The following is a 26375-nucleotide window of genomic DNA, read 5'->3' as shown; positions in this document are numbered from 1 at the left end:
TAATACAATATCAATCATCACTGGTGGTTTTTACTTTTATCTTGCTTTCTAGTTAGCTGTCTTCCTTGCACTGTCAGTTCAGTTAGAATATTTCACCTACACCTCACAATATGCCAAAAGGAAGTAGACTCATGCTGAGAAAAGCTGGTAATTTTATTGGGTTCTTCTACCTTTAAAAAATCTGTTACTCGGCCAAGTCTGGTTTCTGAGATCCTTTTTTGCAGGGAAATTGAGGCAAACATTTTTATGTGGTCTACGGTGTCTGCTCACAACAAGAAGAATTTATATACACAAGGATCATTAGTGCAGGGTTGCACCCATTAGGATATAATAACCGTCAGCGAGGACAAAAAACAGATCAGCATCATGAGTTCAAACTAGCAGGCACACATAAAAATACTTGCCAACTGCATTTCACATATTAAGGGTACTGCCTCAAATATAAACTTTTACCAAAGGTTTTTAACAGACTGACTTTTAAAAAGTGAATCTAACTGTAAAAAAGAGATTCCCTGCTGAACCGATTCTTTCACACAATTTATTTCATCATTTCAGAAACATAAACCAAAGAAAAGCTGAGTTTTTAAAGCATACTGGGTGCATTCTACCTACAACTGTAGATCTTAAAGTTCTAATAGGAAAGAGATACTTTTTTCCTTCCTACTACCTTAAATACTAACAGTTTTAAGGCTGACTGATATACAGTCTCATTCTCACTAAGCACATTTTGGTTAATCCTGCTTAAAGTAGGATTTAAGTCCTGCTGACAGAACCTACATACACCCAGCAGTTTTGAACCAGTTAATTTGACATTTAAGCTAGGAAGAATATGAGGAAAATATGAAAAAAACATTTTATTTGCTCTCTTATGATAAGAACAGAAATATGTTATTTAAATGAAAAAAACACTTTCCCGAGTTTACTACATTTATTTGGCCTGGAAGCACTTGATGGTTTTACCTAGTACATTCTGCTAAGAAAGTCTGATTTCATGGGAAAATTAAGCCTCTCCTTAGCACACTTAAATGAAATTGTGGCTGATCTGGTCAACCAAAAAGTTACTACGACTGTTAGAGACTAATCCGTGCTTGGCAAAACTGCCTAAAACATCCAATCTGTTCTAGTTTGCTTCTTACAAATTGATCTAATGTTCTAAACTCATTTAAAGTATTTTTTTTTTATTTTTTCCCCCCAGCATTTAACAACCATTCAATTCAAAAACATTAAAAACCACAATGCAAAGAAGCACCATGGGCACAATGTGGGTTTAGAAGAGTAGGGAAAGCTCAACTGCTGCAAGAAGTCATGAGCAAAAGACTCTGGCACTAATGTTAACCTACCCACATCAGACTAGATGCCCTAGGCAGATTCACAAAAACATATGTTGCAAATTATCTAGAACAAAGAAAATAACTTTTAACGGAAATTGTTTCCCGATTTCTAAGATGGGTATGTAGCTATCTCTGCACTTCATGCATAGGAATGGATATATGTAATACTTTGGGTAGGCAGAGAAGTTACACAATTTCAGATTTTTTTTAATTTTTTTAAATTCTTTATAATCTATACTGTCCTCCTGATAATATTTCAGTCAAAATCCCATTAATCTCATTTTCTATAGTGCAAGAAATATTACAAAGCATTTTTCTTAACCTTGAAGTATTTCCAAAGTACCATAGAGAAAAGAACAGTGAAATTATTTGCGCTGCATAGTAGAGTTAAAACACAGGTTGGGTTTCAAACATTTTGGACACACTATAGTCTGCAGATTAGAGTTGCTTCAGAACAGTTTGAATCGTACATATAAAACACAGTCTTTCAGATCCTAAGAAATGTGTTAACAATGATATTGTTCACTAAGGCTTAGATGTGTTTTCAGGCATTTTGTGTCACATGGGATGCAGTTAGACCCCCAAATGTAAGTGTGTAGCGAACTTCTGTGTTATTTATCCTGACTGGTGTCTTGATTGCCTTTTGTCTATCAGTATTAGTATGAGAAAATGTAAAGAACAATAAAACACAAATAGCTAACAGGATTCAGCCATCAGACTTCACCCAGTTATATACACTTTAATCCTAGATTTCATTTTCCAATATACTTTCCAATATTTGTGAAGCTCTGTTAGTTTTGAACATTTTGAAGCTTAGATAATTTACACTGTTAATGAACACAAGAGTATTTGAAATGCACAATTAATATGCCACATATGCTATTACAGGCTAGCCACTGTTATTCTGATTTAACAAATAGGGTTTCAAACATTATAATTAATTGCTTAAATCCAGGAAAGAAAGAGTTCTTTTTAATACTAAATGAGCATAGATATAGCCTTAAGGCCAAGTGTCAGTGGTCACTCTGACCACACAGAATCTAAGTTCTGTTAGCTTTATAATATTAAATATTTGCATTAGTAAATGTTCTAGCAAAGTCTACACCTGCTTGTGCAAGGAATAACATGCCATGAAGTGTGCAGTATGCATAAAGTATGCATCTTGTGTAATCTACCACATATATTTGGGCACAAAAACATACACTAATATCTGTGAGAACATCTAATTAATGTATCCTGATAAAAATCAGCATCACTAATAGCATTAGTGAGCTATTTTCATGATTGTAAAGGAGGAGAACTTCTGGAGCCCCACAATTTTAGTTGCAAAATGAGGCACCATGGAGGTAGGTAGACATTCAGGATAACCACTCTTATGGGCATAGAAATCTGCCTTGTATCTACATGCCACTTACTGAAACTAAAATTTTTTTTTGATCTGAGCTGGTCTCCATTTTTGCCAGCTTACTTTGGAGCAGAGAACCCAGTAGCTCACGGGAAGCCAGCAGAGATGATCAAAGCTGCAGCACACTGCTACTGCGGGGAACGACTTGAGTGACTGGACCACGGGCCTAAAACAGTTTGGGACCAGTGCCCACAGAGGGTATTTACATATAGTTATAACCAGCATATCCAATTAGCAACGGAACTGAACCTCCTCACCATGAAGTAAGCTGTAATGTTTTAACAGCAAAGCCACACAAGAAGTCTAGAGTCAAAAGTCTGCTTGTGAAGCTGTAATGCTTCAGCTGATCTGCCACAGGACAAGTAATACAGACCGTGCTGATATGAAAAGGAGATTACCCAGGAACTCTGCAGAGCTAAAAGCATATGCCTTATCTAAAAGCTCCTTTATACCATTCCTCACCTCTTTCATATAAAGTTTTTTAAAAGACACAGGAAAGAAGGCTTGAAATAATCTCAAAGTTGTGCACAATTTGATTTGCACAATTTGATTCTATTTGTTTTTAAATATAAATATAGATTCTATACAGCCTGGATGGACAGTTTCCTGTCTGCTTCTTTTGCTTAGGTAATTATTATTAGTGGCCTACGTAGAAAGTATATTGCCCTCTTCAGTATCAGATTCACCAATAAAAATTGTTAGTGTTCCTAGCACCTAGTTCATCACATTACCTAATACTAGCAGAGGAAGTTCTGCTATTCCCTTCCCACCTCCAAAATATCTGGGTATTAGGACAGGTGCAGCACAAGAATTTTAATGTTCATCTGCATCACTTAAACCCCAGTAGTAGCCAAAATAATTATTCAGGTTTAGCCTGCTTACTCCCTAGGTTGTACTCAGATACAGCAAGAATGCAAGCTTATCTGCAAAGGGTGTCCTTTCTCTCGAAAAAACATCTGTGGGAGATTCCCTTCTCCAAGTGTAGCAGCTGGCTCATTATCAAATGTGAACTGAAACATCTGGGTGCCAGATATGGTCCCTTACATGTGCTGCCACTGCTGAGTTATCTAAAGAATATGCTCTTGAACCAGTTACTTAAAATAATTTGAGAGCTCAATCCCACAGATGCAGAAATCTCACAGTATGCAAAGTAGTACCTAAGTTTTCATGTAATTGCTCTTTTCTTTTCTGCAGCTGCACATGCATCTATATGCATAAAGCAGTTTTTCACGAAAGTAATTTGAGGGTAGGTTTTTTTTTTCTGTCTTTCTATAACTACCACTTATGGTAGAAAACACAATACATTATAAATAGATAGTAAATTTATTTGAATATGTCCTTTCAACAAATATGGTCAAAATAACGATTTGTTTTTTGATTTAGTTTTTTTGCTTCAAGCTTCTTCACTGTCAGTTGCAAGTTGAAAAAGACAATTTCTCTTCCCTGCATTTGATGTACTGAATTATGCAATGGAAGTTGGCTTGCAGAAGGGTGAATGTTCAGTTTTCGTGTTTCTTAGAAATATCTCTTTGTATTGCTACTTTATTCGGTATTCATCACCGAATGATCATATTGTTTTTGGTGAGCTGTTGGCATGAGGTATCTAGCTTATTGTAATGATATTTTTTTATCCAGTACATTTAATATAGCAGCCATTTTATAATATCTCTTTATCAGCAGGAGGATTTAAATCAGTCAACTGAAGTAAAACAAACTAGAGCAACAACATAGACTAGAAGAGGGACAAGCAAAACCATACAGCTGTCTTCACTATACAGCATGCATTTCTAAAGTTTTAAAGGTATCTTTACAATATAGACATCCCTGATCCTGGTGAACTGCGGTCTTTTTTTCCTCAGAGAGACTCTACACATAGATCTTTATTAGAATCACTCATATTGCTTGGAAATTATCTCGTAGCTGTTCCCATAAGCAAGTGGCAGTATATCCTACTGCTGCCCTGAGCAAGACATGTGGTGACAGGCCAGTTCCTTCCTATCTCTCACAACAGAAAAGGCGACGAGTTACAAACTTTCCTTCACTGATGGCACTTACTTGGTGTGTTTAATTATTCTTAAACTTGTAGGACCAAATTGGTTAAGTTTACAATAGCAAATAATCTAGTCCAGTAGGCATGGATTGGTAGAGAGAAAACTGCTGCTGAGGACCAGTGTTCATAGTCTACACGAATCTGTGTTTTACTTTTAAATAGATCTAGTCTGACCCTATGGACTTGAAAGCCCAGTATAGGCTGAAGACTGCTGGTGTGCTCCTAGAGCACATCTGATTTAGCTTCATCCTGAAGGATGTTTGTGCACTGTGAAACTGCTCTCCAATACAAACTAAAACACAGATGTGCTTCAGAAGTGCACTACAGATCCAAAGTAAAGTGCTTCTACAGAAAATATAGACACACAGAAACATTTTAGAGATGACTTCTTTCCTCTTAAATTTGGTGTTAATTGGCTGGGGATGAGGGAGTTTAAAAGCTATAGAAGTACAACAAAAAACTGACAGATGCAAAGAGATATGGTGCAGTTACATGTACTTTACAAGGCTACAAAGCCACAACAGTACTTTGTACCATGAATGTCCTATCTAGGATATGGCATGAAAGTAAGAAGTTAAGAAAATGTCCCGGAGTATTTAAGAATACTACCTGTTTCTATATTGTAGCTGCTACTTTTTTCCTGCCAGCAAATTATTCAAATATTTAACGATGGCAGTTTTTTTTTTCCATCTCATTCTGATACCTTTCACACAATACTGGCAGGCACAAAGTTATTCCTTCTTCTGTTGTTTCCCTCCACCCCAAGAGCCATCTGTAAGCCCTTGTGCTTTTAAAGTCCTAGATGCTCAAAGGCTCTTCTAAAACTAATAATCAATGCCAGCAGCATCTCAACACCCTACCCAGTATTTGCATGTGATGGAAGGGAAACAATAGCAAAAAGCAGACACCAACTTGAATTCTTCCAGCAGTTGTTTTAAATGGTGAATATTTTTCTTTTTAAATGTGAAAAAGAAATAAACAATATCCCTAAACAATATCTTTTTAAATCCAGAACATAAGCAGAATCTGAATTACCCAAATGTTCTGAAAAGTCTGTATTTCTCTACTGTCACATTGGTAAACTCGGATAATTTCTACCAGTAACGGAATTTATGAAAAGTAGCCCAATCCTTTGAAAAATGCCATCATCTTTCCGATTGCCACATGGTAGCTGTATTCTCAGTTTTGGATGTGCTTTTTATACAGTTAATGAAGCAAAGTTTAAACATTCAACAAATCCAGGCTGCATATTTGAAACCCAACAGATTTATATGCAAAACCTCTATTGAATCTTATTTCAGTGGGGGACTTGCTTAAGAAGGGAACCATAAGACAGGAAGATGAAACTACTTTGAGAAAACCCTGGATTAAAAGTGACACGTGAAAGGAAAGGTACAGAAAAACATGGATCTATATTTACTTTAGCTTTTTTTTTTTTTTTTTTTAGAGAAACTGTACACTTACTTATTTGAAGAGTAATTCTTCTGCTATCATAAAGAGGGCCACACATAAAAGCCCATAAGAAATTCTCTGAAGGATGCTATGAAAAAATAACCATGTATATTATGATACATTAAAAGTTCTGAAAGACATACCTTGCTGAATATCCTTCATTTCCAGGTGCAAACTTGATATTAAGATTCCTACAGTTTGAGATCGTTTTCCATCCAACAATTTGATAATCTACAAAGATAATGCAAAATAACTGAGGTCAAATAACCACTCTCCAGAGGTTTTATTAGCACAAAAGAAAAACTTGTAGAGTTAAATACAATGTCCTTTCAACCCTCAAAATTTTGTTATTAATTAAATGTGACACTAGGATCTACCTCTTTTCTTCACTTTCTGCACCTTAACAAATGGCTGGCAAACATAAGCTTCAATTCTCATCAGATCTAGTAAAGAAGCTCATCTCTTATTTGCAGAATGCTACTGACAAGTCAAAAAAGCCACATCAAATCTTTACTCTGGAATGTATTCTTTCCCTCTTCTTAAGAAGATCGGGGTAAAACTATTTAAGGCATTCTGAGCATGTCACGTGTTTCTCAGACTATCTGATATTTTTTTTTCCAAAAAGGAATATATTTAAGTCTATCTTTTTGTCAAAGCATCTCTTTTTGGCCCAGGTAAATTGAAAAATATCTTTTTATGTCCTGTCAACACTTCTCCTGCAGCCTTTCATCCTTGTCTAATTGTGCTCCATCTACGTCATGGACATTTTACATGGATCTGTGCATGGCATTCATATTTGAGTAACAGACACTTGTTAGTATATAATCCTGATGCAAGGAAAGGGGAAGTGGAAGGGGAAGAGTATTTTTTGGAGAAATATTAAAAGTTACATATGAAAAAAATAAAGTTAGATAAATAAAATACAAAACAAAACAAACAACTTATTACCTATGTGGATCAGTCCATAAATAATGAGAGGTAAGATTTTGGAAATGTAAGTTAAACGTTAGAATAGACAACCTGATATGAGAAGCTTGGATTCAATACTGAATTCCCCAAACATTTGAAATGTTTTTATTTGTGACTTTGACTTGTATCATAAGGAAGATATGACAGCAACAAGTGACAAAATTCAACACAGATGGGAATTTTTCAAAATAAAAAGGTTCAGATCCAAGCAGCTTGCTTGCTAGTGCTGATGAACAAATACTATTGATAGACTAACTCAAATGTAAAATTAAAACTAACATATAAGCTTTTACTGAATGCATATTCCCTAGTATCTGTGTATCCATATACTATTCTGTATATAAATATATATACACACACATGTGCATATATAAGCACATTTCTGTGTGTGTATACACACACACACAAATTTAACTTTATTATTTGGGTAATACTAGTATTTGGACATTGAATAATATCCAAAACTATAAAGACTTGTTATCCCTGTAATATTCTTATAGATGTTTATATTTGAGAAAATTAACTGATAAAACTTATGCTAATTCACACAAACATTTCTTACTTCCTATTTTTAATGGGGTTTAGGAACATTTAGCAGTGCAGCTAATTATTTATTCGCCTATGTAAATGTGGCATTGCAGTTGAAAAATTCAGGACAAACAGAAATCCTAGAGACAATATAGCATGAAAAATGTAAAGTTAATTATTGTTTCTAAAAGTGCTGAAAATTTGCTGGATAGTGAACAAATAAGAATGCACGCTGCCTTCAACAAAAATCTTACAGATTCTTTATGACCCTCCAGCTCAAGAGTCAAAATAAACTTATGTTAAAATAGATTTTGTATATTTTCTGTCAATATTGCAAAGAATATATCCTGGGAAAGTTCTTCCAGGCTATATCTATGTCTTTTTTTTTTTTTTTGGTATTAGAAAAGGAATATAACATAATTTAAGACATATTCTTTAGATGAGAAAAGATTCAGGTTCTTAATTTCCTGAGTTCTGAAACACAGATGATTTGAGAAATAATACTCAGCATATGATATGAAGCATCATATCATATTAACTGAGATTTTTCACAGCAACTGCAAGTAACCGCACTGTTTATCGCGGTCATTTCTTAAGCTATACATGAATTTGCTAAACTCGGCAGCACATTAACTTCTAACAGGGATAATTACAGGCTTGAGTAGTATGCAATTTGTACAGCATTCACTGACCTCCAAGTTGACCCTGTTCAGGGGCAAACTCATAGGTTTTCATAAACCCCATTAGACATGCCTAGTTTGAGGCAAAACCTTTTCAGACTATAGCCCTTATGGATGATATAATATTTTAAATCATTGCATTAAGATTTTTTTTTAAGTACTAATATACATACTCTCCAAATATGACCAATCTAGCACACATCACCAAGCAAGACATTCTTCTTGAAAGACTGCTAAAATACATTGAAATAAGAGTAATTTTTAACTCCGTAATAGAGATTCATGTTTCAGAATGACCAGCCAACTGTATGTTCACAGCATTTTTAGACAAATGTACACATGGTCACAATTACCAGACACCAAACTAGACTCAGAGTACCTGAAATAGCTTCAATCAAACAAAATCTCTCCCTGAAAGCTAGTATTTCATTGATTAGACAGTGGGAAGGGAGTAATAAGACAACAGAAAAGCTTAAATAGGGCATAAATGTGTTCTAAAAACAGTTGCGATGCTGAAGAATTGGACAGGACTTTTGTCATAGATTTTAGAACCAATGTGTAGCTTGGAAATTTCTGCAACACAGATGTATAACCAATGGTAAGACACAAAATAGGTTTTCAAAGATAAACATTTTGCCCCAGATCATGGTTATTTTGTAGAAGCAATTGACACGGAATTAAATATGTGTGTGAATTCTAAATAGAAAGCAGATACAAAAAAAAATCAGCAGCTTTTCAGGTCATAAAAAACATACGGCAATAAAATGGAAGTTTGTAAAGACAGCATTGTACTACTCGGGCTATACTTTAAAAGGAAAATCACTGATCACCTCTCAGCATATTGGGACTAGCTTGTGGCTGGCAGTGGCAGGTGAGTATCCCCAATCCTGCTGCTGCTGCGTTTGCAGGCAGGGTTTGTCCAGGGTTTGTCCAGGCCCTGGAGAAGGCTCCCTGCTGCCAGCCTCTCCTGCGGACTCTGAACCACCTCCCGCTGCAATGGATGCAGCATCTCGAAGCTCAGGGAAAACAGTGTGACAGCTGGTGTTCTCTAATTCATTCTGCGGTCTGGTCTATAACATTACTTGTCCTGTGTGGTGTTTCCTACCTATTTTTTAATACTACTAAGTTAAATATTACTGTTAAATACTATAGGACTAGCATCACTGTTTTGCATAACTGCAATGTCTACATTCTGTCCAGGATGCTTAACGGTGCTGAAATCTGAACAGATTCAGTTTACTTGGCGATTAAAAGCTAAATCCTTCCTCCTGCTGGTGCATGGGTGCTTTCCATAATCTTTAAAAGCACTGAAAGAAAACACCAGCTAACAAGCTGCCCTGCAATTCCCTCCGTTTCCAGTCACTATCTTTTACCGCAAAGTCTGCAACCTGAGCCCAGAAGTGGTCAGCTGAAACCCTGTTCAAGCTGAGGAAGACTGTCCACCAGGAGAGGCAAGTCAGTACATCCCTAAAGGCATTCTACATAAACACCCCAAGTGTAACTGATGAGATTTCAGAAGTTTAAGATTAGACCCTATCTCTTCTCTTTCAGTTCAAAGAAAGGTTGAGCTTAACTCTTTCGATTTATTTATTTAACATAGAGAAGCCATAGTTTTACATTTTATCCAGACCCTATGGTATTTTAGGAAGTATACAATTCTAATTGCAGGTCTATTGGATGAAAACATCATTTTTTAGCCTTTTTTAAAAGGACAAGCAGTTTCTCAAGATAAAGAGGGAGGTAAGAAATGAGCTGGTAACAAATGGATTTCAATGTCTCCATTCCCATCAAAACTTAAAAAAAACAGAGAGAACCCCAGTGCAAATATTTACCCCTTACAGACACTTTCCATACCCTACATGATTGTAGAACTTTGTGGTAAACAAGGAAACACAAATTCATTCTTCTCAGCATGGCACAAAAAGTAAAAAGCAAGAGTGCCTCAGAAGAGGATGCGCCAGCTTTTTACTACTTTTACTCAAGTTTGAATACTGTTTATTATCTTATGCAGGCAGCTGAAGACAGTCATTGTATTTCAACCCTGCAAAGCTTCCAACTTTTTCTGCAGTATCTGCCCATCTTGTGGAAACATAAAATTCATTAATTGTAACTTCTCGTTTAGTTAGATGGACAAAAAACTTGCTGACAGACATATCCCTTTTAGTGAAAAAAAAGCTCTTCGCTCAAAATATTGACACTCTTCTTAAATGAGAACACATGTTAATAATTATGTGAAGTCTGTTAGAGATAATAGACAACAGAAAAGCCATTATCTTTAATGTCCTCCTGTGTCTTTGATATGATAATCATTGCACTAAAGAGCCAAAAATGATTGATGGACTTTCATTTAGAGTATACACCTGACATAAATTACTTGATATTTACCCATTTTCTTTGTAAGATGAAGACAGAGTGGCATCACAAGCATCCAGCTCCATGATATAGAAAATATTTGATTTTGGGAGGATGGCTAACTTTCAAAAATATTGGGAAGACTAATACATCTTTGAAATATGTGATGCTCTTGCAGCTTTTAGTGAATACATACAGAGAAAATATATAGCAAAGAATTTTTCTTTCTTAAAATACCTCTTTTTTCAAGCTTATATAGCATTATAGTGTAACACATAATGAGCCATCTTCTGCTTGATACTAACCTCTTTCAAATAAAATAAGGAGAACAGAGCTTAGTTCCACAGTTGGAGCAGGAGAGAGAAAACTTATGGATTGAGAACAACTACATGTTGTACTAGCTTAAAAAAAATGAATCTGTATGTATAGGAAACATTAACTGTTTGGAATGAGAAAAAGCTGGAATTCTTCGCACGTAAAACTTCGATGTTTCATCTGACATGAAAAAGAGTCCATACAAGACCTTAAGTGTCTGGAAAAAATGTTAGATGCTTCAAAACCTATTCAAATTCATTGAAAGAGAAGTTCTTTCAAAAACATCAAAATTATTTTCAACAAAATAGATATGAGTTTTTATATGCTTAACCTTATTGACTGTGTACTGCATCTGTCTACAGTTGAACATAAAAATTCATAGTTGAAGTCTACTTATATATATTTTTTACATAAATATCCTACAATATAACTTTTAAAATTAACAGCATATTTCCAGACATAAATGTTTTAATGGGAGTGTTATAACTGAAATCTAAGCATGAGAAAATTTAGAAATGATGACTGAAAACAATCTAGACAAATAGTGACATTTTCAAAAGCATGTCACTGCCCTGCCAAAATTGATTTAAAAATTAAATTCAAAAGGCATTTGGAGTCTAAATGTCCACCAGAATCAATACCTAAATTGAAGTTTTATATACCCAAACAACCTTTTACAGCTAGGGCTTTTTCTTTTTGATTTACATGAGCAATGACTTTTATGTCATTTTGGAAGTTGTACCAACTAGACTCTCTTGAAAAATCTCACTTTAATATTGGAGTGCCTTTATATGGCATAAATTCATTTAGCTCCACTGTATGCTGTCAAGATGCATGATAAAACTAACTTATATATATTTAATCAAACTCAATTAACCAAAACCAGAGAGAAATTGCTTTAATTCATATTGAGATATTGAACATGTCTGCTCCTTTACTTTTTTTCAAAAACTTTGACTTTTCTTGCAGCAAAGACATGCACTTTAGAATAGTGCCTATTGTACTCAGGCAATAAAATCCCATTCCTTCTATACCTTATTTATACCCTAGTTTGTAGGAAAGTCAGGATACAAGCAATTTCCTCCTTTCATCTCTGTCACACCCAAAAAATCAACTGTATTGAATTATCTTATATAAACTTAAAATGCTTCTATGTTTACTCTAAAAATCCCTTCTCATGAGAAAATAGTTTTACCGATTCACTTTGGAATATATTACACACTATTTTCTTCACATATTGGGACAAAACTAAACCATTCATCTAGACTGCAAGTTCTGCCCTTCTACTCTCAAGACCTAATACATGCGTGATGAGAGTATTTGTTTTGATCATTATATGTGTACTGCTGTAGAATTTCACATGACTGCATATATACAGAAGACATAAATGCACAAGGTTAGAAGTTTCCTGAGATATTTCAGACGATGCATTGTGGAACGAAGGGAGGTTATTCCAAAGCCATTAAATTTTGCAAAAGAGAGCACAATCAGAGAAGCACGAGCAGCCAGAAATTTCTAAGCACTAAAAAAGCATTACTACACCATACAAGTACACATACAAGTACTAGAAGGTACATCTGAACTTCATTTCAGCTTTACTAGCGAGTAAATATTATATTGTTTTTACATGATATCACTATAGAACACTTCTCTTAAGTAATACCTAAAAAAATTATTAAAATCACTCTTTAAGCAGTCTTTTAAGAAGTTATATTTTCATTGGTGCATGAAGGTTTCCTTCCTTCCTTCCTTTTTTCCCTCCACACACTTATTAGAATACCTTATTTGTTAACGTTTGTATTTCAAATTCTAATAATTACATCTCACAGAATCATAATGGTTGGAAAAGACCTTTAAGATCATTGAGTCCAACCATAAACCCATGATAGCCTCTAGAAACTAATGCAACTCATTAAGCCATTTTCTGGCTCTTCTATCCATAGGAAAATGGATAGAAACTGTGCTTCATGCCTTTTAATTGACTCTCAGAATCATGATAATGGAAAGGCATTAAAAATATCATCCAAACCATTTCTGTACTTCAAGAGGGTATCAACTGTACCTGTGTCATTCTGAAGATTTTCTTAAAGATTTCTTGAGGAATAAATACATTTTCCCTATTAGTAACGCTTCTCTCTCTCTTTTTTTTTTTTTTTTTTTTAAATCAGCTACCTACTTTGGAGAGCACTTACTGTGTCTTGTCTATTAACCTTCTCTTTTCCAGATTAAGCAATCGGGATCATTAGGTTTTTTTCTCAGAGACTACTTTTAGACTTAAGGTCATTCTCACCTCCTGATTCATTTTTCAAAAAGTGCATCAAGGCCCAAGCTAGATGCAGTTCTTACCTAAGATCTGGCTGAGTTTACTAGCTTAAAAGAAATACTTATGTTCATATAGCAACATGGTAGGTGGTGAATATTTCTAACCTGTGTCGCTCTAAGATGTCTGCTATAGGGAGTCATTGTCCTCCAAACAGGCATGGATACAATAATAGAGTGAAATTTCTACAAGCTTCATATCACGTTTTGCACATTAGTATTCCTTTGCTTACTAGGCATACAGATTATTAGCACCGGTGTCACATAAATAGTTCTGAGAATAAAATGAATAGTTGGATTTTTATTTGAAACTGCAAAAGAAATGTGAATAGGTGATAAAGATGTCAGTCATAATTTATCAGGGCACTTAATGTTGAAGGCTCCTTAGTTTTATAAAGACCAAGTTAAAAAACTCTAATTTGAAAGTCAGAACCTCACTTCCAATTGCACAAGGACCTTGACTCTAAGGTGCTGATTCAATTCTGACTCAAGTAGAAGAGTTTTAAGCAGTCATGCTATAACAGGAGATCCTGCACCATCTATTGGTCTTTCATTTCTCCAAATATCAAGCAGGCCCAACTAGTTTTTAGAAGTTTGTATAATGAAATAGGACAATGTTTGAGCAAACAAAAAGGTCATTGCTAACCAAACATTTAGTAATGCATTTGCAAGATGTTTGTGTTGGAGAAGTAAAAATAGTGAATAGGAGCTAACAGTAAAGTGTGACGCCTGAGAAGATTTTAAAGCTGTAGAAAGTTTTTGAACATGTATTAATTGACAGTGTTTGTGCAAAAATGGGTATCAATTTGTACTGCATATATTAGGAACTAGCTCAATCTGCATGTTTAAATATGAAAAACCTTCAATATTTCCCCCTACTTGATGCTCATTATGTTAATTAGTCATTAGACAATCCCATGATTCTTAAGTAATGACATTATTAACCAAAATCCTCTATCCATCCCAAAGATACCACTCCAGATTCTATAGCTGTACCCATATCTTGCTCTGGACTTTTCTATGAGAACATAAGAAGAAAAAAACAAAACAAGTCTGCTAATAGTGATAATGTAAGATTAACAAAACCAAATTAGAAATAAACATTGATGTTTGTATGAAGGGTGGGTTTTTTTTTTTTTTTTCTAGACCACACAATTCAATTCGTTCTTGATTCTTTCTTTAGGCCAGCCAAAAATGAGATTCTGAACACAGAAAAACATTGTTTCAAATCCCCCACCAGATGGATATCCTTGTTGGAAAAAAGTCATGAGAAATTGAGAGCTGAGAGAAAGGATGAGAGAAAAAAAGTACAGTATGATATGAAGATATTTTCCAAAGGGACGGGCACATCCAACCAAAATCTAATATTTAAAGGACCTTAACAGTTAATAACTGCTTTAAGGTTTATTTACAAATGCCCCTCCCCTCCTCATGCCCTTTTCTTTCTGTATTATCCTATTAGCTCAGATGCTTTAAATACAGAAGTGTATGAACACTGATTTTGCAAGGTTTCTTTATAAGTATAAAATATTTACAGAAAAGAACTAGACTGCATAGATTACATACAAAGTGCCCTCTTGTGGTTCCAGGCAGGTAAACCCAAACTTATGATACAGTATATATTTAAACACATTTATAATATATAACCATGTAGTTTTATGAAAACATTGAGATGAGAATTTTCTGTTTTGTCTGAATATAGCAATTGAAGGGAATAAGCTCTCTCTCTAACAGACCATACCCAAGGCAGACAACATCCGAGCTACGAAAATGTCATTGCTGCTGAAAAATTTTCAAAGTCATGATTTTCTTGTGCCTTCTTGACACAGCTGTTTAGTTATACTAATACAGAATACTAATGTGGAAAACCACATTTCGGCGTTACATGTTCAAAACATAGCATTAGCTTTACCATATTGCTGTATATTGTGTTTTTCCAGTAAGTTAATCTTTATTGGAAGAGAGAATTGCTAGAATAATATAATTTTGTCTTTAATTATAAATTAAATATTAAAATATTAAAACTTTTTAAAAAAATCTTTAATGCTAAAATTATTGCAAGAGCAGTTATGGTCTGAAATATTTTCACTTTTAGACATATAAAAATTTTTGGTCAGTTTGCCTATACACAAACAGAGGTCTTTCCTACTTCACTGGCACATGGAATTTTTATTTTCAAAGGTAATAATTTTTCCAAGGTAAAAATAAATCAGATTTCAATTCTCTAGGTAAGGTTGAATCAGCAATCTCATTTGTTTCGCTTTAAAATTAGATTTACAAACCCATTTATTATTTGTTGTTTTAACAACAGATTCCTTTAGAAGTTTTCTTGAAGTGCAAAGTAAGAAGTCAAAAGCAGCAATTACAAAGAAATAATACCTTTTTGGCCTTTGTTTTTTTTTCATAAGTCTCTGACAGTGGTTTTCTTTTTTCCTGAGCAGTATCTTTGGAGAATAAGTATTCAAACTCAGTTGTATCAAGTAAATCAGGTTCTTCTAGTGAATCCCACAATGTTGGCATAGCAGTTTTCCTGCAAAGGGAAAGGTAGTAAGCAAATGATATTTTCACAGAGTTTAGAATCATTTGCATCAGACTTGGTTCACTTCATTTTTTACCAATATTTTATGCTTGGATTTCTTTTTCTTGCAGGTTTGAAAAACTGGGATAATTATGTGGACAGGATTTTGTAAGACTCAACAGGATCCTGCTCTATTCTACTAACTAAAGTTTGTATTTTAAATAGGAATTAAAAAATAAAAAATCGCTATTTCTAATTTGGAACTTGTTAGCACAATTTTCTTATTTCATCTGGAGTTGAGAAAAATAACATGAAGTTCCGCAAAGTAAATGTTTCAATTTAAAATGACTTTCATTTCAAAATTGCAATACTGGAGAAAAGTGTGGAACAAAATTATCTGCAAACTGCTCTTGTTTCATGCATGTCAGTAAAAGGTGGCCCCACTTCCTCCACCAGATGTCACTAAAAGACAATTAAATGCTTTGCAATTTAACTTTCCTTTGCAAGGAAAAAGCAGTGAAAACACCTTTAAGCTACTGTCACCTAACATACTGGTTTTTTAGATACAACTTGCAACTGAATGTAATAGTTGGCCATGTAAGGAGAAAATGAACTGGAAGTAGTCAAATCATTTTTTTTTCCCTCATATTTTGGACTGCTTCTATTTATCTATCAACTGCACGTTTCGTAGGGGTGAACCCTCAGGAACTCTAGTCCTCCCACTAGCAGCCAGTGATGCAGCACATTCTTCCGTGCCAGCTGCTCCATAGGGTCACTGTTGCCGACATTAGCTAGAGCGATGTCACTGAAGAATGGCCTTAGACATTCACCTTGCTGTGAAGCCACCTTTCTGGATTCATAGCAAGATCTGGGACAAGTCTGGGACAGCTGCTGCTCTAAGCAGCAGGCCCTTGAAGAACTCTTCCAGTCCTAGTACGATACTGTGAAGATCATGAGACTCGCTGATCCACAGTCTACTAGAAAGTCCAGACCCTATCCTAGGCTCTATCTTGTATTAACTAAAAGCCAGTAAAGTAGCTTTTTACAGAACAAATATTTTGATCTGAATGAAACGAGGACAAATTACAATGAATGTTAAATAGGATCAATTAATACTATTCACCTATTCACTGTAAAATCATTTATTGCTAGTAATTGGGGAAAGCAAAACCAAACTGCTGAACTTCCATTCCAAAATATTTGATCTCCTCTAATTCCCTATCAAAAGGACATTTCACTAACTCTTTCCCGACAAAGAAAGTTTCTGACAAAGGTGTTACATAAAATAGTAACACGTTAAGTACCAGAATATGTTGAAACCACATACCACCGTGGCAGTAAGGTACACATGAATTAATCAGTGTATAACAAACACCGCCCAAGAAGTGTTTACAAACAGAACGTATTTCATATTAAGTTTAAATTTGCTAGAAAGGCTTATATGATTAGATTGTTTTATACCTCAGATGTTAAGGTAGCAGCAACTTCATTTTATTTTGCAGTTACCTAGCTTTATCACAGCACTAAAACCAGTAAGATTGGTAAGATAAAATTATTATATTTTTAACCTAATACACTTTGTAGACACCTAGATGTTTAGAGCATATGTCCTTAAGCTACAAGTATTTATTACTTTCCTTTTCCTGCTCCCCCAGAATTTAACACAGAGCTCAACCCCAGTGTAACTTTTTCTAGGATTGGAATCATAGGCAATGACACACTTCATACTCTGAAGATGGTATATAAAAAGCACCTGGAAAGCAAAAATAAATGAAACTCATCATCAATGAAGTTCTCATCTAATCAAATTCTACCAATGCAATTAAAATTCTATATTTTTTAAAGCATCTCCCATATAACCTTTGCTTTATATTGCTAACTCTAAAATAATATATTTGGGTGCTTCTACTACTAGAAGACCAATAGCTGGAATTGTTCAGGAGTACTCTGACGTTCTTTGAAGAAACTACAAAACTTCTTTCTGTGACAAGGTACATAATTTGTATCTATATTTACCATTCTCAAACCATGTCTATTTTTAGGCTTCTTAAACAGATTCCATTTTTATTTTCTTCTATTATTAAATTCCACAGCTCTATAACTGATTTCATGTTCTTGCATTGCTTGCTTTTTTCTTTTTAAGGCTTAAATAGCGTATATGCCTATATATCATAGTATATACATAGCATCTCTAAAGCCAAATAAACGTATTTTACCTGCTGCCTTGTAATTGTATGCGGGTCCAGTACAAAGGCTTCATGGGACGGCTAGGTTCAATGGCAGGTTTCCGAGGACCGTGGCTAGAAGATAAAGTGCTATTAAAAAGGAATCCAGGTCCAAGAGGTGGAGGGGGTGGAGGCAACCCGGGTCCAGGCAATGGAGGAGGGACAGGAAGGCCCAGGCTTGGAAGCAGTGGTGGGGGGGGCGGTGGTGGTGCTTGAAGACTCCTACTCCCTTCGGAAAGTGGAGGTGGCTGTGACGGTGCAGGTCCGAGGTGGAGTGACAGTGAAGTCAGACCTGGTGGTAAAGGTGGCGGTGGAGGGACTAAAGCTGGTACTGAAGAATCTGGAAGCGGGGGAGGAGGAGGAGGAAGAGGAGGAGGTGGTGGTGGTGGTGGTGGAGGTGCTGGTGGTGGTGAAGGAAGAGACAGGTTTTGTTTTGATTGACAAGATAAGCCACTTTCTGAAGACTGTACATTGTAACATATTTCCTTATTTTCACTTTGGGAAGAAATACTATGAGTCAAAGAAGAAATATTAAGTTTCTTGGGTACTGTCTGGTTATTTTTCACAGCTTTGTTTTCTTCTTCGTTAGGCTTTATAAAAGTTTCTCTATCAGTCTGTATGTACACATTTCTGTATGTCTTTGGTGGGTTATCATCTTCAGTAGATACACCAATATCCCTTGCTTCTTCATTTCTTCTGTTTAATTTATTTTCCAGTTCATTCTTCAGATGTGCAATAGTTTCCTCGAGCTGTGCAGTTGATACCGCATGTTCTCCACGAATATGGAATACCCTGAGTTCAAACTGAGACTGCAAAACAAAAAAAAGTCGCTCAGTATAAATATTTTGCTAAAGTGATTATTCTGCAGTAATTAGGCGTTTTCACATATAGATCATCTTCTTACTTTAAGCAAACCACAATGATGGAAAGATTTCACCTTCCCAGTTCTAAGTGGTTTTACTGCAAGCTATCTTTTAATGAAATGTAAAGGATGCATGTTTCAGTGAAACACATTTTATAAGCAAATATTTAGAATATCAATTTACTAAATTATAATTTGCATCTTGTCTTGATACCTATTTTTTAAATTGCTGAATGCGATAATTAGTAGTTTTTCATTAGAATAAAAATTATTTGTTTCCAATAGTATCTTATTTAATGGCACATGACTTCATTGGCCATCACATTTCATAAATATGCCAGCTAACACATTGAACTAACTAACATGTTGAGAACTAACACATTGAAACAGAAGAAAAGTCGAAAATGCTTCCAGATAAGCAAATAAAAAAAAAAACACTTAGGAAGGAAGATCTATTAGAAGTGTCCTCATCAAGTAAATTCACAGAGATACAGATAAAAATTCCCCTTCATATTTACCATTACTATTAGATTAAAACTGCCTTTTAATTTTACTAGGTATCATTTAATCTAAAAATCAGTAAAATGAATCTTAGACACAGAAGAATGGAATTAAGAGGATTTCAATGAGTTAAAAACAAATTTAAAGAAAAGTTTCAGGAACATATATATATATATATATATATGTATATACACACACACATATATAAAATGAAGAAAAACAATTTTTTCTTACCATGCATCATATGAAACATTGCACACAAAACATCTTAAAATAATCCAATACAATAATGCTATGCAAGATAGCAACTCTCCTATATTATTTCTCACAGCAATAGAATCAATCTTCATTATTCTAATCAATCTGCTAAATTGCTTCCAATAGTTAAGTTATCCTTATGTCCTGTGGTCAAATTTTTGGCAGTCTTAGAAATAGTTGTAGTTTTTCATTAAAATAGAAGTTCATCCTCCCTATGTCTACCAAAAGAATTATGCAGACAGTAAAAACATCATAGTGAAATGACAAATAAAAGAAAATATTTGTAAAACAAGCACTCCCAAATGCATAAAGGAAATGATGTGAAAATATTGGATGCAAAATATTCCTTTTCTTAACTAGCACGTGTAATGGCAGAAAATCAAATTGAAAATATTGCAAAGATTAGCTAAGCATACTTTGTATTGTAAATAACTAAATTTCAATCAGTTTTATAAAATAATTAGGTTTAACAGTTTAAAAGAAAAAAGAAGATCATTTTTGACTTGGCTTTTTTTTTCTTGTAATGCTATTCTACTGAAGTGTACTCTGGCTCCATTTAATCTCTAATTAGCTCAACTATTCTAAGATTTTCAGCTATTTGAATTGTTCCAGAGCAAATAGTTTTCTTTTTTAACTCAGCATAGTGATCCATAAATGAAGTAATGAAGTAAGTTAGCCTTAGGGAATTCAACAATTTTGTTTATCATAGTATATTCCCCCACTGTACATCAAAAACTGCCCAACAGAACAATTTACTTTGAACGGTGAAGTTTTTCCCGGCTGTACATCTTTGGTCACCTTAAAAACACACTGTAAAACAACAGAGTATTTAACAAAACTACTTATTAAGGCACGAAAGGAACTGTGGTAGTGTTATATACTTTTTTAATTAAAAGTCTATGGTCTTTAATATTCAATATAAAGGTGATTTAAACTCAAAGAAAATTGTCTTATAGGTGATAGCAAAATGCAGAAGAAAGCATAAAACTATCACACATTTGGAACACTATTTTCTGTCAATAATAATAACAAAACTTATTATGATGAAAAATTAGAGCTAAAATTTCTGAGTACAATAAGTAAAATGAAGTAGAACAAAAATGATGCACTGGGAAACTAGTGATCATCTCATCAATGGAAAAGATCGGTCTGATCTGACTGCAATACAAAATTGTAATAAATGTCAGCATTTGTAACAAAACAAAAAAATAATTTTCAAAGTCTACTCCTCTACTAATGAATTAGAATTTGCATTGAAAACAACGATTTCCTGTAAAATAAAAATACAGCTTCCATTACATATGTCTACCTAAACTTGCAGTTTCAATTACAGGTGTCCATCAATGCTCAGAAATATTTATGGTAACTACAGAACATATCTGTGGCTGCTGGGAAGAACTGCTTTTTTGACAAATTTGTATTTATAGGCATTACTGGTAGATACAGTAATATGAGAATACTCACTATCTTTTTACCAGTGACCGATTGTCATTTTAGCAATATACAGAGCCTGCTACATAGCACCTCCTACAATAGATTCCTGGAATCTTTGTGAACTGCTCTAAGATGAACAATGACCAATGACTATAATAACAATATAATAGTTTGGTCACAGCTATCCTAAGCACAATGATATGTATGAATTTTTCTTCAGCAGGAAACAAGATGTGCAAGGAAGGGAAGGTATGAGAAGATGGCTGGAAACTGGAGCTTACAAAGCCACCCTGTGCTGCAGGAAAAAAACTTGATTTATCCCTGAAGAAGGGTATAGGATTTGGCAACCTATTACTGTAGGTCTGTACAAAATGAAAAAGATGTTATGAAGAACAATGTGGGAGAATATTCAAGAAAATATTTTTGATACAAAGGATTTTTTTTTCAGCTGAAAAATACATTTTCCTCTTTGCTGACTGTTTAGAAGCCTGTGGTTGTATGCTTCTCAGCACCATTCATCCAAGACAAAATTGGAATGTTTATGTAGATCCAACATCCAACAAACTAGTGCAAGGAATACATTTTTGTACTGCCTTGACCATTTCACATACTTGTAGCATTAACTTACCTTTTTTCAGGGTGTATATAAAACTAAGCCCTTAAGTCCTGCAAGTAGATAATCACTGGGTTCTCACTGTGCCCAGGACTCTTGCTAGCCAAGCAATGACATTATCCAGTTATTTATTACCTATTCCTTATTTCCTGTACACACACACACAGAAAATTGTTACTTATAGCTGCCTAAATTTCCACGACAGTTGAAATTATGATGATTATCATGCAGATTAAAGATAACCTACTAATTATCATTAGCAGTACCAACTGAGAGGCAGGTACCTTCCAATAAACCATATTACTATTATTCCTTCTTCAAATTCCAAGCTCAAAAGAATACATAAGCATACAAATAAACTCATATCATTAAAGACTGAAAAAACCTTGATAAACTGAAATTAAAATTCAGGTATCCCCTGTGTGTCTTAGACCTGATCCACACAGCCATATGCTACTGAAAAGCTTGCCTTCCCCTCGTACAATCTTTCAAGCATGCATTGTCAATTTTTGGAGTAGCATTTTGCATTCTAGATATGCAAACAATGCCATGCTACTAGGCTGAAGAGTAGTGCTGGAAATTAAAATATTTTTAAGACACAAAGAAGTGGTTTGAAAAAAAAATACTATAATTCAAAAAGAAAAGGAGAGAGAACTGCAGTGTATGTAGCTGCTGAAGGGAATAATCAGTAGTATGGCAATTCTCCAGGAAAATGATCTGAGAAGCATGGCAGATCATAACTGATTATGAGTCAATAACTCTGTAGCAGAATATATAAACACAAGTGTCGTAAGTAATAAAAACAGTTAACATTGTGGTCTGGTGGGTACTGGTAAAAGTTTTGGTGTACTGGGTTCAGTTTCAGAAGGATGCTGTCTCTGTCACTTCTACTAAAATCTGGGGCAGCATATTCAGTATTCATTTTCTAGGTTTACCTGTATTACTTTTGTTCTCATCTCACCCTCATTGAACCCTTGAGGAAGAGGGGCCCATCTTCTTTCTTTAGTTTCTTTTTATTTCTACAGCTTAGGAATCTTTGGCTGTATCTTTAAATTTGAGCTGCAGTTCACAGCTTGACTGTTGACAGCTGTCATTCAAATGCTACACTTTGCTGATCTCTAAAACTAGCCTTCCTGGCTGATGTACCTCTTTTCCATGCTTCCATAAGCTCAATTTTTCCACAAGCTCCATTTTTTTCCACCTAGATTCAGTTCAAAGAGATTCAATAAATATACACTTAGTTCTGAAACCCTTCCTCATAAGTTTTCTTTTGCCTCTCTCCCACTTTGCTTGAAATACATGTTCATGCAGAGTTTTCGCACCTCTGATTCTGACCAAATAAGGATCTTGCCTATTTAATACTCACGTCTTGAACCACATCAGTACAACTACACTCACAAGTGAGTTTTTTTAAATTTCTCAAGGTTTGTCTCGTATCTGCCAGTGGAATGAGACACTGTGTTTCCTCCATCTGTTAATGTCCTTTTGTAGAATCACTTCACCAAATGAACGGTCTTGGTTGACTCTGTTCACTTATACATCTCTGTATAAAATTAGAAGTATGCATTAACCTCTTCATAAAAATATAGCACTGTCAATGGGTAAAGGAAGAGCAAAAATCAGCCCCCAAACTCCTGCTAAAATATATGTTATTGAAATAATAAAAATAGATGATTAGGTAAATACCCCAAAATATTGATACACTGTAATCTGGAAAATATGAAGAGTTTTTCTGCTGTCTTCTGATTTTTTTCCCTTTACACTTGGTTTTCTTTTACGAGCGTCTTCCAGGAGTATCCTTTTTGCACCTGTTAAGTGACTTCAGACAGCAAAGGAAAAAAGGCAAGAAGAGGTATTATCTGAAATAATACAGAAACCTCAACTTTGGTCCCATGAGATTTAGAGATCTGAAGCATATGGTCAAGAGGAAGAAGAAAAGATGAAAATAGAATCAGCATATTGTACTTCCTTTAGCATGACAGACCCAGATGGTAGAGTATGTAACTCATCACAAACAAAAAAGGGCTAAATTCTCTTATTCAGAACGTAACTGGGTTGTATAAAATTTCTTTGAAATGATAATGTGATTTGACATGGACAAATCTCTTAATACCAATGTAGAATTTTTTTTTTCCTATGTGCTCTGATAAGTGACAGACAGATTCAAGTCTACGGTCAATATAGCCTATTAAAGGCAACAAAGTATATTTGTTACATTACTGCCTTATACTCTATGACTTTATACAATCTGGTCAAAGAACAAGACTTTCTGAACATGATATGGACTTGTTCCAAGGAATAAAATTTAGAAGAATTCACATGCAACAATATAGGAAATCACTGACATTACAACAATCTGCATTCCAAATTTAGCTACTGGCTTGTTATTAATGAAAACATCACAAAGCCTGTGAACTGTAATTGCAAGGCATAACAAGAAATTCTCTATGACACTGCTTAGAACAAGCAATTTTCTGGAAATAACAAGTTAATGCTTCACAGGTAATACGTATTTTTTTTTTAACTAATGTTTACAATGCAATTCTACTCTGAAAAGTAACTGTGTAAAAATAACACATCTTTAATGAACAAAGCTGTTTTCTGTATATCAGAGACAGACCTCATCTTAAACTGAGAAGCATACGCTTTTACTAGGTTTTCTCTAATTAGCCTGGAAAACCAACACAGTAGAGAGAAAGTGAGCTCAATTTTATGCCCTTCTCTGACTTTATAGGGATTGTTAAATCTAATTAGTTACTTGTGCAAAGCCAAAAAAAAAAAAAAAAGGGCAAAACAAAACAAAAAAAAAGGAACAAAGAAGACACAAAATATCTGAAGGTATGAGCATTTCATGTGCAATATATTTTATGAGTGGAAATGCCCTCAGAAAAGAATAGGTAAGAATTATTGAGTTGCTGCTCAAATATATTTCTTCAGGGCCTAATTAAAAAAAATAGCATTATGGTCAAAGTACTGTGCCCAGAAGAGTGAAAAACAAAACTTTTTTTCTTCCATACAGGCTCTGATTTTTTATTTTCATTCAGTTTAAGTAATTTCATCTTCATTTTTTGGAACAGATCACACATTTATTCTTATATTGTGTTGATATAGAACAAAAAAGTGATTTTTTGTTTAATCTTTGTCCTTGAAAAACATACATTTGTTTTAAATTTTAACAACAATCAGAGACTTAGCAATGCAAGTACATTTCAGTGAAAAATATTAAATCTGTGCCAATTTGCATAAAAGTCAAAATTCCTCTCTAACAAGTACCTCAACAAATATAATCAGCTACATGTGGCATATCAATGTATTCAAAGGCATGCAGTAAGGGTTCTTCTGATAGTTAAAAAGTAAGCTAAATCATTGACCATTCTTAAACATTTCCAGAACTCTAAATTACTATTTAGGATATGTGTACAGAGTCCAATTCCTTTTGTAGTTCAAGTTGCTATTTAAAAACATAAAATAAAGTTTTATAGAGGAAATAAAGCAAAATTATCTGGGAAGAAACTTTCCCAAAGTAGGCACATAAAAACATGTGTATATATGTTTATATGTATTTTGAGTATATTGTTATTTAACTACTACTAGTACTTGTGTGGTTGTGAAAGAAATAATTTGATAATCAAATAACTTCTCACACAAATGTTTTACTATAATACACTATTAAGTCGCATTACAACATGTAGAAAACTTATAAAAACACCACATGTACAATTGTTCATATATAGCACTATAGATGGCCTAAAATCCACATTATATTTTAAGCCCTAATTTGCTTCTAATTTGTTAATTGAAATACTTCTGAAAATATATATCATGTTTTATACACTATGAAATATAATTTAAGGCCCCCTGAAACTACTTATAGAGAATGATTTATGATTCCTGGAGCAATTACCATTTCTATAAGCACACAATAGCAACGTTCTCATCCTCAGGCACATGTTCTTATCTAAAACATACCAATATAAACCAACGATATAAGTTACTTGATTATATATTTTAAAATATGAAATTATTCTTCCAAAAATTAAGTTGCATGATCATACGACACTGGCATATTGACATGCCAAGTATGATTACACATCCAAAAGTCATACCATTTTTCAGTTAATATCTTAATTATTTGAGGTATTATATTGAGTATTCTAATTATAAAACGTATTACTAAAAATCACGGTTTAGGGGAAATAAATCTAGATGATTGAATTCTATAGTCTGCATTATGAATCTCAATAATTAAATATTTGAGTACACCTACTCTATATTTAGAATAGCTTAGAATGCACCTTCCGTAATGAATTCCTTAAGCTCACATGTAACAATTAGAATGAACCAAAGCTTTTAAGAACTTTTTGTCTTGTCTGGAAGAAACACAATCTAATCTAGGTCAACTTCTGTAAACACACAGGTTGTTGAGAAATAAAGGAAGAAAAAGGCAGAACCATCACAGCAACAGTCAACTGAATGACAGTTACCTTTTTGCAAAGGTAACTTATAAAAAACATGTTTTAAGAAAATGAGCTAGGTTTTGAATTCTAACTCGTCTGTTACTTT

General features: G+C 34.2%; 1 protein-coding gene across 2 annotated transcripts in view; it reads right to left on the bottom strand.

Moving 5' to 3' along the window:
* Positions 1–26375, bottom strand: part of FMN1 (formin 1) — a 144986-nt gene that overhangs the window by 62072 nt on the left and 56539 nt on the right. For both annotated transcript variants that reach the window (XM_088529237.1, XM_088529236.1), the window contains 3 exons: positions 18136–18953; positions 15781–15931; positions 6382–6469 (listed from right to left, as the gene is read on the bottom strand). In XM_088529237.1, coding sequence (XP_088385363.1) covers positions 6382–6469; positions 15781–15931; positions 18136–18953 — 1057 coding nt within the window. The remainder of the gene's footprint in view (positions 1–6381; positions 6470–15780; positions 15932–18135; positions 18954–26375) is intronic.

This window comes from Tinamus guttatus, unplaced genomic scaffold (genome assembly GCF_059628265.1).
Source record: "Tinamus guttatus ecotype Peru unplaced genomic scaffold, ASM5962826v1 Tinamus_guttatus_pri_ptg000327l, whole genome shotgun sequence".
NCBI lineage: Eukaryota > Metazoa > Chordata > Aves > Tinamiformes > Tinamidae > Tinamus > Tinamus guttatus.
The sequence above is the reverse complement of the archived record's forward strand: the minus strand, read 5'-3'. Positions and strand labels throughout refer to the sequence as shown.